The sequence below is a fragment of the Aquila chrysaetos genome, chromosome 3 (assembly GCF_900496995.4).
Source record: "Aquila chrysaetos chrysaetos chromosome 3, bAquChr1.4, whole genome shotgun sequence".
Lineage (NCBI taxonomy): Eukaryota > Metazoa > Chordata > Aves > Accipitriformes > Accipitridae > Aquila > Aquila chrysaetos.
The window spans coordinates 38,227,722-38,240,515 of record NC_044006.1 but is presented as its reverse complement, the minus strand read 5'-3'; the positions used below and the strand labels follow the sequence as shown (position 1 = coordinate 38,240,515).

At 37.4% G+C, this 12,794-nt stretch overlaps 1 protein-coding gene across 6 annotated transcripts in view; it reads left to right on the top strand.

The window, feature by feature from the left end:
* KCNH8 (potassium voltage-gated channel subfamily H member 8) overlaps window positions 1–12,081 on the top strand; it is a 215,427-nt gene extending 203,346 nt beyond the window's left edge. For 5 of the 6 annotated variants that reach the window (XM_030009338.1, XM_030009336.1, XM_030009337.1 and 2 more), the window contains one exon: window positions 7,785–12,081. In XM_030009338.1, the coding sequence (XP_029865198.1) occupies window positions 7,785–8,495 (711 nt within the window). In that variant the 3' untranslated portion in view covers window positions 8,496–12,081. The remainder of the gene's footprint in view (window positions 1–7,784) is intronic. The other variant, XM_030009340.1, reaches the window with a different exon arrangement.
* The last annotated feature ends 713 nt before the right edge of the window (window positions 12,082–12,794 follow it).

The following is a 12,794-nucleotide window of genomic DNA, read 5'->3' as shown; positions in this document are numbered from 1 at the left end:
TAGAAAATTGCCTTCTATTTAGCTGCATGTTGGAGCACTTAGTGGAAATTCAGCTATTTTTGATTTTAGGTTTTTTAGATGCAAGTGCTTTAAATGCTCTAAGCATTTGGCACTTATTCAGAACAAAGAAAATGCATTCACAGGGATATTTCACTTTCATCTAACGAAAGAAACAATCCTAAATAAATAGGTTTATTTTCTAAATTACCTAAAGAAATGCTATAAATAGATTATTTTAAAACATATTTCACAACCAGCTGCCCCAAATCAATCTCATTCTCCTCTCAGGACAAGAAAAAAAGCATTCTTTTTTTTAAGCAAAACATATTCCTTAATACTAAAAATGTATACACACAATGGAAACAGTCATTTTATAATCAGTGCCAACAAAGAAAATTTGGTGAAGTTAATCAGGCCTTCAGTTTTACATAGGGCACGTACTGTTGAAGTTCAGTTTGCAGCTTAAGAAGTCATATAACAGTAATAAAAACCATGTTCTTTGTAACTATATTATCATAACTATATTATCACATGAGAGAAATTATTTTGCAGCAAGGCTATCCTAATAATTTTCTTTGGAAAATATCCTTCAACCAAGAAAAATGTGGCAAAAAGTGAACTAATGACATTTATTGATGATGAAAGCTAATTATGACTAATCTATCCATTTTGGATTTTAGCTATGTAAATTTAGCATAAAAGTCAAGACATAAAACCTAGTATTATTTGTGTTAAGAAATAAAAGCTTTCTAAAAAATAAACACCAAGTAAACACATTTTTTGTCACCTGAGATTTGTAAAAATGTATTTTCCTTTTAAGATTGACATTCATATATCCAAAGAACTCCTACCTTGTTGTTGTTTTGGCGCTCTCTCTGCTTTTGTATTTTGATGATTGCAGAGTAGTCTTTCCAGCTAATTTTTTCTTTCTTTTGATGTTAGCTTAATAGCTATTGGCAGATGAAGGTAACAAAAATGGCTGATGCTTTAAAGTTTAGGTTAATCTCTTTTTTAAGCAGGACATACAGCATACACATGGCATAGGTCCTATATGCTGTGGTGTCTCTCTCACACTTTTCCTTGGTGGAAAGGCACCTGAGACAAAGAAATGAATTGAGAGAGGAAGCCATGCAGTGTAAAAATCAACTGGACACCAAAAGCTGACTTCAGTTTTGAATAAAAAACATTACTACCATGACAGATGACAACAATTATCCAGTTAACTCTCTAACAGGCATTTCAAAACCTTCCTGTACTGAAAAGATCTATTTTCCCAACACCTAGATGTAAATCTCTGTTGGTATGCCGTTCACTGCTTTTTCTCTTACGCCTAGAAGATATAAGAAAAAGCTGATTGCCATTCTCCTTCTAAAACCAACTTACACTGGAAACATACTGTTCCAGCAGATCTCAGTGAAACAAATTCCTTCCGTCTTTCTTTGCCTGTCACATTTTCTAAAACTCTTCATTGGTAGCATTTTGGATTGTCTTTGTTCAAATCTTTTAAGTCACTGACAAAGTACATGATCTCAAGCTGAAACAGTCATTCCTAGTGAAGAGAAGCCCCTTCCTGTGCCCAATAAAAAACAAATGCTGTTGATATATCCTGGGAGCATGATTAATGCCTGCAAATTGTGATTGAACAAAACTCCACAGACATTTTCCTATAATACTCTGCATAGGCAGAATATTATACTTATATTCATGCCTCTGACATTTTCTTTTCAGATATGATGTTTAACATTTATCTTTGTTGAATTTCATATTACTGATATTTAAAAGTGAACATGAATTCCATTTAGCCATTAAAAATAAACATTAAATAAAAACAGATCAGGATAGGCTGCTAAAAAGGATGGCTTGAAACGTCCATGTATAATAGCATACCATTGATCATAAACCATTCCAATCAAGTATGAATCCAACTCATGGTGATTACATCTCAGTCATATTTTCTTAGTTGGTTTAGAAGAATGTCATGCAGACAGTAACATCTGAGAAGTCTTCTGACAAGATATATATTATATCTACAGTTTCTTCTTATCTATTAAACCAGCTTTTCAGTTAAAGAAGAGAATTACATTGTTTTGCCATGGTTTATTCTTGAGAAATGTATGTTGCCTGTTCTCTTTTAACTATTCCTTTAGGTGCTTATAGAAATTGTTTGCTTAATGTTTTTGCCCGATATCATATATACAACCTCAGGCTTTCTTTCAACAGTTTACATTAACAGCTTTTCTTCTCCCAGCCACCTCGGATTTCCATGATCCTCCATTTGCTCTCAGTCAGCAGCTAGTCAGTCAGAGTTTGACCCCCGATACTTTCTGAAGTCCTCGAAGCAGTAATTTCCAAACCTGGCTTTCTTATTGCCACCATCATGCTGACACCATCCCGATTCTATGCCAAACTGAAGGCAGCATCCACATCCAAAAATGAAAAGCCACAAATTATTATTAGAACTGCAGTTTGGGAATGCTTTTTCTAGACCAAATTCATGGGAGCCCTATTGACTTGAATACACTTAAATTATCTAGTCCTTTATACTTTTCTGTTCTGTCCTTACTTGTTTAATAGCAATAGCGATAATCTTAGTGTCCTAATTTACCCAGACAGACTGGTTGCCCTGGAACTACCCGAGAGCTGGCTATTGAGTCAGCAGAGAAACCAGCAATTTTTCTTCTACTCCTACATCATAAAGCCAATTTCACAACCTTCCAGATTTCTGGATTTATTTTGCTGAAACTGAGCCATCATATCATTGCACAAATCTTATATATTTAATCTGAACTCAGATTAGCTGCACTGCATTTTTTTTTTTCCCTGCAACTAGCTTTATTCCTAAAGTGCCATTAAATCAGAAATGTCTGTCACCATGTCGTGGTTTAACCCCAGCCAGCAACTAAGCACCACGCAGCCGCTCACTCACTCCCCCCCCACCCAGTGGGATGGGGGAGAAAATTGGGAAAAGAAGTAAAACTCGTGGGTTGAGATAAGAACAGTTTAACAGAACAGAAAAGAAGAAACGAATAATGATAATGATAACACTAATAAAATGACAACAGCAATAATAAAAGGATTGGAATGTACAAATGATGCGCAGTGCAATTGCTCACCACCTGCTGATTGACACCCAGTTAGTCCCTGAGCGGCGATTCCCCGCCCCCACTCCCCTGTTCCTATACTAGATGTGACGTCACATGGTATGGAATACCCCTTTGGCCAGTTTGGGTCAGCTGCCCTGGCTGTGTCCCCTCCCAGCTTCTTGTGCCCCTCCAGCCTTCTTGCTGGCTGGGCATGAGAAGCTGAAAAATCCTTGACTTAGTCTAAACACTACTTAGCAACAACTGAAAACATCAGTGTTATCAACATTCTTCTCATACTGAACTCAAAACATAGCACCGTACCAGCTACTAGTGTATTGGTTCTGTGTGGCAAGGTTTTGGTAGCAGGGGGGGGTTACAGGGGTGGCTTCTGTAAGAAGTTGCTGGAACATCAACCCATCACAACTAGGAAGACAATTAACTCTATCCCAGCTGAAACCAGGACACACCATAATACCAATGGCCACAGAGATGCTGACAGAAGATCAGTGATAAGTCTGTCTCAGCTCAGTTCTCATTTCATTCATTCAACAATGCATTTACTGGGAAAAAGAGTATCTGCAGCGTGGCAATCTGAGCCTTGAAAGATACCTTATTCTGGCTGAAAGTATCCTTGACTTTATGAAGAACCAGAATAGAAGAAGAAATGAAACACGAAGCAAGTGAATAGAGAAGCTGCCATATGCACTAAAAGCCAGGCAGCTTCCCTGCGTTGCCAAAATGCAACTTTCATTTCTCAAGGAGCAAATTTTCTTCTTCACTTCTTTGGGTGTTCAGAAAGAGTCAAGGTAGGAAGACATCTGGGCAAAGTTTCAATTGTAAAAGGGAATAAACCACGGAGAGAAAAAAAATACCAATATATTAGGCTTCTAATCAGAAAAAAAAAAAGCCTTATTTCAGGTTTATCCAGGAATAGTGATGAGAGATAGGCATTCTAGTAGAAAATTTAACATTAAAAAAAATTTAAATGCTAGAATATATAATGGAAAAACAAAGAAATCTGTTTAGCCAATACCATTTAAACAAAGCAATAATCACCATCATCATCTTACATTACATAGAGATTTTCATCATTTTTATGGAAAGGTTTAAATACTATCAACTCCATTGCTACTTAACTACATGGAACAAAGTATTCAAACTGCACAAAAGTTTAATATCGCTAGTTAAGAAAAATACTCTTTATACTGAAACTGTCAAAATAATTTGAAAATGCAAATTACAACTACTAAAACTCATATTGGTCAGGGTATCAGAAAGTGTTATTATTAAAGTCCATATGTTAAAACAACTAAAAAATAACTGTTTTTTTAACCTCTGTTTTGAAAGGTATTCTTTCTTTATAACAGACTCTGCTAAAAAAGTACCAGCGCATTGCTTTTGACCAGCCTGAGAAGCACCTCTTGCTAATTCAAGCTAAATCTGTATAAATCTCAGTTTCTATATCAGGAAACATTGCAGTATCTTCTTCAAGTCCTAGAAACTGTTAAGGCAGCATTTCAAGTATATTTGGGATCTCACAGATCATTTTAAAGCTGTCTGCCTAGCACAGCGGGAACCATTTGTACAACTAGCTGTATTGCCTAGCAATAATCACTGAAGTCCTGAAAAGAGAATAGCCTTACCAGCATGCAAGGAATTAAGTCCTTTTGCTCAGGAGGAAACTGTCCTGCTTTCAATTTCTATTTCACAGACTTAAAATTTCTTTTGCTTTTAATCTCTGGTTTTTTGCACTTTCTGGACCACTGTGAAATTGTTAACTTTACCGATAAAATTGTTCCCTGTTATACCTGCTTATTTGCATCTGCTCAAAAATCTCTGCAGGGTGTAAAAAGGATAGCATAAAGAGTATAGTATTGATAGTAACAGTAACTATGTCAGTATATAAGGATAATAATACAGAGATAGATGGTAATTAATAGTAGTACAGATATTGGAGGTTTAATCTGGTAAGATTAACAGTTTGAAAAATCCAGAAAAGGTTTTAAATGATCCAGAAAATTACATATTGCTTTGCCTGTGTGTTGAGCAGTATTGGTCCAGATAGATCGCATTAACTGGTGGTCAATTTCTGATGAGGTCTGGATCATACTACTACCATACTACTGGAAACTATTAAAGCATACATCAAAGGCTGGTTTATCAGGTCAGATGCTATGGCTGTGCGAGAGCAAGCTTATGAGGAGACAGCACTTTAAGAGCTAGCTGATATATCAAAAATAGTATCTGGGCACTAGAGCAAGTTGTAATTAACAGAAATTCAGGACTGCCACAAGTACTGATGCTGGGATTGATTTTTGCTGTATTGTCTTAATGAATTGGCAAAAGAAACATGTTAAAGAATAATTAAACTTTTAAAAAACCTTTAAGAAATCAGAAATGGAAGAGAAAAACATAGACCAAACCAAACAAGATATTTTAAAGTTGCAGGTATTTTCACACAGGATTCATAGTTTGGGTAAGGTGCATACTCATAAGGTAGTATCAATCTTCCTACCTGTATAACTGCAGAAAGCCCAGTAAAATGGATGCGAATTGGGAAATTAGGCACAGAAAATAAAGTTGCTTTATCTGCTAGAAGTAGGGGCCAGTGCTGATCCTAAAAAGAACTATGACTACTGAATCTAGGTAGCCATGGGTTTAGTTGTCCTTCTCCCCCCTTTCTTCCCAAAGAAGCTTTTGGAGGTTTTGCAATGCCATCTCCCAGTTCCCAATGGAGCACAGAAGTTCTTGCATGGTTGATCTGTCCAGAAATCTCAGTGTGTTTCCTTACAGTCTGACAGTACCAAGAACCTTCTCTGGCTGCTCTGACCCCACAGGAAGCCTGTTCACAAATCACTCTCCTAACATATTTTAATCCCTCACATTAACTGAAGTTCAAATGAGCTACCAGGCAAAAGCTTAATCTCAGCTGGCAGAAGGAGATCTCATGGTTATTTTCTATCTAGCATGACTTAATTAGGTAACAAGGCAGAAATAAAGAGAGGTGGAGAGAGAGACAGAGACAGATCCTATAATGTGTCACTCAAGTGCCTTCTCCCTTTAAGCATTTTCCCTCCAGGAGTAGTGTGATCATTACAATACTATTAAACAATATGATGGGTTTGAACTTTTAGCTCGGAGAGAAACGAATAGATGTATAGGAGCTGTATTGGAGCTTCCTACTGTCCTTCTAACTTGGAATTTCTTTATAATTATTGTGCAGGTAGTAACGCAGTCAAACTCAGCCTGAAATGTCTTTTCAGCAGATTTCTTTGGAACTATCTTGTCAGGAAAGTGAAAATTCTATTTCTATTTCTGAGTACATGAAAATTAATCTGTGCAGGACACCTAATTGGTGGTGTCTTTACTTCGGGTCAAAGAAAGGCCTCCTGGATTAGGTTTTTTTCTTTCTGACAGGTGGTTTATCCTTCTGAAGATAAACATGCAGTCAGGTCTTTGTTTCAACAGAGTATTTTCACTAGCGTCAGTATAAGAAACTCTATTTTTAACAGTAATGACAGTAGTTTGATCTAAAATGAATTGATTAGCTCCATGGAGGCAAAGTTCATTTCTACCTCTTGATAGGTTCATTTCTCTTTATTAAAAATAATTGACCTATTTTAACTTCCTACAAACTTTTCCTTAAGAAGGAAAAAGGAAAAACAAACACATTTGAAATGGTGAGTGGCTCACTTTTGTGTTTGAGTTAAGCTTTTAATTTCCCAAAATGTCCTTATAATGTCCTAACGGATGTCCCCATTAATGTTCATACATCAATTTACTTTAAAACACAAATTCAGAACTTGTCAATCTCATCCCCACCCAAATCAGCAGTTTTGCGGAGATTAAAGACTTCATGTAATTTGTGTAATTAATTGGATGCTATCAGTGGTTTCAGCATTACCAAAAAAAAGAGGTCTAATAGCAAATATGATTCTTCCTTTTGCACACACACCAGAGTAATCTATGCTACGGATTACTATCTCTCTCAGTGTTATATGCAATACCTTTCAAGCATAAACATAACTACATGGAAGCAAACTGTTTCACAGGCTTTCATATTGTTTAAATGTTTAGAGGTAGCTAGTGGGTTTTAGAGTTTCCAGTTTCTTTTCTTTTTTTTTTTTGTTTTTAGTAGTACTCCACCAGATTTTCATATAACTACTACTTGCATCCGACAACCTCGGGTATGGGTTTCTTTTATTTTACTATGAAGACCAGTATATTTCGCATGTGTATTTCTGAACAAGATTTCACAAGACCTTATTTTTATACCATTCATCAGTATAAAATTGGTTAATAAAAAAGGTTTACACATTAAAATATTTAATGATCAATCAAGAAGCTATTGATGTCATATTGCCACTGGAAATCATCTCAGTTCTGACCCTAAGGCCATTCTTTATATACAGAGTATCACTTAAAATCAGGTGAATTATGCCTACCATGTTTCCATCATACGTTTTTATTGGGTTGCTGTAATTGTTTTGGTATGCCACAGGAAGTGTAACACATAGCTGTGGTAAGGCAGATGGATGGACTATTTCCCACACATATATCAATAGAGTATATTTCTTTAAAGTAAAGACACTGTGCCACAGATCAAAGCTGATATTGTTAGAAGGAAAAAAGGTTTGTATGTGTGTGTTTCAGGCACGACTGCATAAATAAATACTGTGATATTTTGCCCTGCCATAATAGGTAACAACTTTAACTCAAGAAGTCTCACAATTAAGTAAGGATATGAAGAACGTCATGCACCTTCTGGAGAACCTGCTCACATCCCAGAAGCCTCCTGGGTTCTGTGCTGTGCACGGCATATCTCGAAGTCCTACCCTGGAAAGTCTGCAGTCTCGAATGGCTTGCACTACCCATCAACCTTGCACGCACATGCAAGCAGGGAACTTTATTTGCACCAAAGCACAACTTTGCCGCAGCAACACGTTACGTGACATTTGGAACACAGATCTGTCCTCCATAGGCAGCAGTCCCCAAAGAACTGAGCCTAATCTGCAAAATTCTATGGAGGGTGAATTTTATTATACACCGGGCCTTCACAATTCCCCCTCCCAGTATCAGGTAATTCAGAAAGACAATTTACAATTTTTAAGGTGCACCTCTCCCCCTTCAGACACTACCTTGACTCCTCTTCAGTCTATTTCAGCAACTCTTTCTTCTTCAGTATGCTCTTCATCAGAGACATCGTTACACCTCGTGCTCCCCAGCAGATCTGAGGAAGGTAGCTTTAGCCAAGGAGCAATCAGCTCACTAAGCCTTGAGAACCTGCCGGGATCGTGGGACCTGGAAGGAACAGCTGGAGTAGTTTCTGCACAGACCCCAGATTTCCCAATAGACATTGTGACAAGCACAAGGGATGTTAAAGATAAAGATTACCAAGCCATAGACGTATAATGAGAAACAGTGAAGTGGTACTCAAAGCATGTTCCACAGCTGCCAGTTTTAAATTTAGAGAGTACTGCATGACTGCTTTATTTGACCTTTTCTCTGGCGATCATGGAGACTTACAAACATGAAAATTCAGATTTATAGAAAGTAAGAAAAGGTATTGCCAGTTCATACTATAGGAAAAAAAAAAAAAATTCTAGATTCTAGAAGCATGTTGAAAAGCATTTTGTATACAGTTATAACTTACTGGTCTGTTTGGCAGACTTTTGTGATAGTCCAAAGACCCTGAGGGTCAGAGCAGCTGGAAGTCTAGGACAAAAGAATTGTCATGGGTGGCTTTTGTTCATCGAAGCAAAGGTTTTCCCTGAGTGTTTGACTGTTGTTCCCAAACAATATCTATGGCACTGTTTGCTTCAGGTGATCGTGGGTCCTGCTGGTCTGTTTGTCAGTGCTGTGAAGGCAAAGGGACAATTATCGCTGCATGTCATCTAGACAATCAACCAAATAGAGCTGGTAGAGAGTGGTTAGTTGTTGCACGTTATTTGTCATGTAAATGAAACCTCTTAATTTATCTAAAAATACTATTTTTATATACTTGCTATGAAATGTACTTAAAAATTATTTAAAATATTTATAAGGAGAATAAGAGTTTGTTTTCATTTTGGTAAAAGCTTGCAGTTTTAACAAGAAATGCACTACCATCATGTATTAGATCAAATACTATTTATTGTTAAGATATTATGTAGTTTACAAATGGATTCCTTTTTATGTGCATGCGATTTGCAATGAATGTATTCATGCTGGTGGAATACAAATAAATTAAGGTATTATTTTATCTAAAAAAAAAATAAAACAGCTGGAATGTTGTATCCTATCCTAAGTCAGCTATTACTACTTAAAAAGTGAAATGTTATACTGATAACATTAAGTACCCTTAGTTTGTGTCTTAGTATTGCACTACTATTGATAAGACCAAGTCAACATTATACTACACATCCCTATCTTGGGATTTTATATCTGGACAAGAAAATTAAGAGGGATGAAAACCATTGAGCAATTTGAGGAATATCAAAGGAGAAAATTACAATGATTTAGTCAGAATCAAAGAAATAAGTTTAAAATAGTTATTTATTTGATGATCTTTTACTTACATAATTTTTTTACAGAGCACAGATTTATGTTTAACTTCCTTAAGAGGGTTTTTTTCTGAAAACTTCAAAGACTAAGTTCATTGTTAACATTTGGATGTGCGTGAGAGCACAAATCCCAGCACTCTGCCCAACTTACATCCTTTCAAATCCTTTTTCCCACTGGTACAAATTAAGGACGAAGTGTCATCTCTCATTTGGAGCTGCCTGAATTTTGTCAGTATGTCTACACTTCAACATGAGTGTTTATACATAGGGTTTCTTAACTCCCCTCTATTCCAGTTTTTACTTAGTTTAAGGTTAAATACAGAAGTCCTGATTAAATAAGACATAACCCAGAAATTAAAAAATAAATTAATAACAAGTACTAGCAAATACAGGTCTATGGTATTTCTGCAAACAATCCTTGCTCATCTTTAGCAGTCTGCCATCGTCCAACCCGCCACAGGACAGCGCAGGAGGACGGGGCTGGGGGAGGCTGTCTGCCCCCCACACCCAGGGCAGGCACACGCGAGCAGAGCCCCACTTGCCAGCAGTCAGGAGCTGTGTTATGTGGGGCAGCAGGGATGAGGTCCTGGCAGAGCAGCCAGAAGCTCGGTGGCGGTACGGTACTGCCTCGCCTCAGCAGCCGGCCAGCACACTGTACAGCCATGATGCACGGGCACATGTAGCACAGCTGTCCGCAGATCCTGATTCTCCACTGCCGCCTTCATGCCACACAGGGTAACCTGCCCTCAAGCTATTGCATTAATGAAATACACAGGCTAACCTAAGCTCACGTATCCCAGCCATTGACTGGGGCTGCACAGACACACTCTTTGTCTACCACGCTTAGTTCCCAATATCATTTAATAATTTCCATTACATATATAAATTGGGAGCAGTGTTTGCGTTCTCATTTTATAAGCAATACATAAATATGATGGTGGTGAGGCAGTGGAACAGGTTGCCTAGAGAAGTTGTGGATGTCCCACCCCTGAAAGTGTTCAAGGCCAGGTTGGATGGGGCTTTGAGCAACCTGGGCTAATGGAAGGTGTCCCTGCCCATGGCAGGGGCTTGGAACTAGATGATCTTTCAGGTCTCTTCCAACCCAAACCATTTTATGATTCTATGACTCTAACCATTATGTGTACACCTTAAAGTTTTGGGGTTTTTTTTTTTTCTTTTCCAGTATAAACGCTGGTGTCTTGAGATTAAAACTGGATGTTTTGTTCTGGAGCTTCTGTGTTAGTTTTATATAAAAGTGTAAAAAGGTCAGTGGAAACAAAAAGCCACTTTGCATAAATAACCATAGCTTTACTGTTGTACATTTAATTCTCGAATAAGAAATGCATGTGCAGTAATTGAGAAGGAACAGCACCAGGATATCTGTCCTAAGTAGTTCTGTGTTTCTGCAAGTGTCAAATATATCCTAAACAAAGTTGGCAAACACTATGCCATTTGTATTGGCTATAGTTTCAGGCAATATACATAGCCATCACGTGGATTGCAGACAATCTGTAAGATGGGCATCACACACGTGAGCGTACTGCTTCCCAGGGTAAAGCTCAAAGAAGTTAGGACAGGACAAGAGTTCATTCCAGGCCAAAACCAAATAAGGAAAGAGGAAGGTCAGCAAAACAGAAATCTGGATTTGAAAGGTGGTTGTATTTTAAACTCCCTGACACCATTATATTATGAGACCCTCAGGAAAAGAATCCCCCAAGCAGCTTTTGTTGGAAAGTATCTGGCAACCAATACAACAAATTTCAGTTTTTAAGGTAAAATGACAATTCATAGGGACAAATGGGAAGGCACATACATTTGGAATGGAACAGTAATTTCCAAACAGGATTAAGATGAGCAGAATAGTTCTACACACAGTGTGGCCATGGAGGATTTCTGGGTTTAAAGCAACCACCACTGTAATATTCAAGTGTTACCCTCAAAAGGTGCTCATTATGAACATCAACACAATCATCCCACACCCTAACATCCAGCAGCCCAGCTCAGTCAATTTACTGTATTCCTTTTTGCACTAAGCTTTACAAAAATAAAAAGTAGAATTCATTTTTGTCTCAGGACTGTTGTTCCCATCTAATCCTGCATCAGTTTACTTCCTAAGTTTGCTACATTTTCTTCCTTTCTTGCATTTTCCATCACCATTAGTTCTTCTGCACAGTAACTGTAATCTCTATTTATTTATTTTCCCTCTCTTTTTTTTTTCTCACCTATTCTCTTTTATAGCCTCTTTATAACACCATCAAACTCAACCATTTCTTTCCTCATTTCCTGGTCATTTCCCTATAAAGAAAAATCCTAGGCCTGCCACTAATGACCTAAGTGGTTACTGAACTAAGTCATGCAGTAGGACAGCAGAATTGGTCTGTGTCAAGATTCAGGCAGTAAACCACCAGGCTCTAACCAAAATCTCATGCACTATTACCTTCTCACAATGCTGCAGTTGCCTCCATTGACAATGGGAAAAAAGGGGCAGGGGCACTGAAAAAAGAAAAAAAAAAAAACCAAAGTAGGATACCCCACTAATTTTCTCCTGTATTCTGCTTTTACACCTTCAGATATATTTTTAAAGACATATATTTGTGTTGCACTCATGATAACTACTAGATTCAATTTAAGAAACACAGCTTAACCCAAATTCTGTAAATACTATCTTTTTTTACAAGGCATACTGAGCTCTTGTGACAAATTTCCTTTGACCCATCGGTTGGTTACCTACCACAAATAATTTACTCTCTAATTAGTCCATCTGCTAACTGCACATGAGATTTCAAAACATTTTATTTTATGAGGCAATTTTGTAACACACTGTGTCAATAGTCTTACCTGGTAGCTGTGTTTCGCAAATGAAGTTTTGGGATGAAGCAAACTGTTCTCAATCTTTTTTGCATCTTCTTTCTTTAACCTAAAAGCACTTGGTTCCCACACCCTTCTCGGTGGGACACATTGCAGATATTTCATGCTGTTAGGCCTCCCACTGAAAGTGCACAGTCACATTCCTATTTTCTAAAAAAAACACTTCTAACAACTTACCTCAGCATTAAAAGAATGAGGTTATAGGTGGGAATTTTAGGCAATAAGCAAGTGAGCAATAAGAAAAAGGAAAAGGCTGATGCTTGATCTCCTGGCTCCATCCCCTGACTCAGTAAGGGGAATT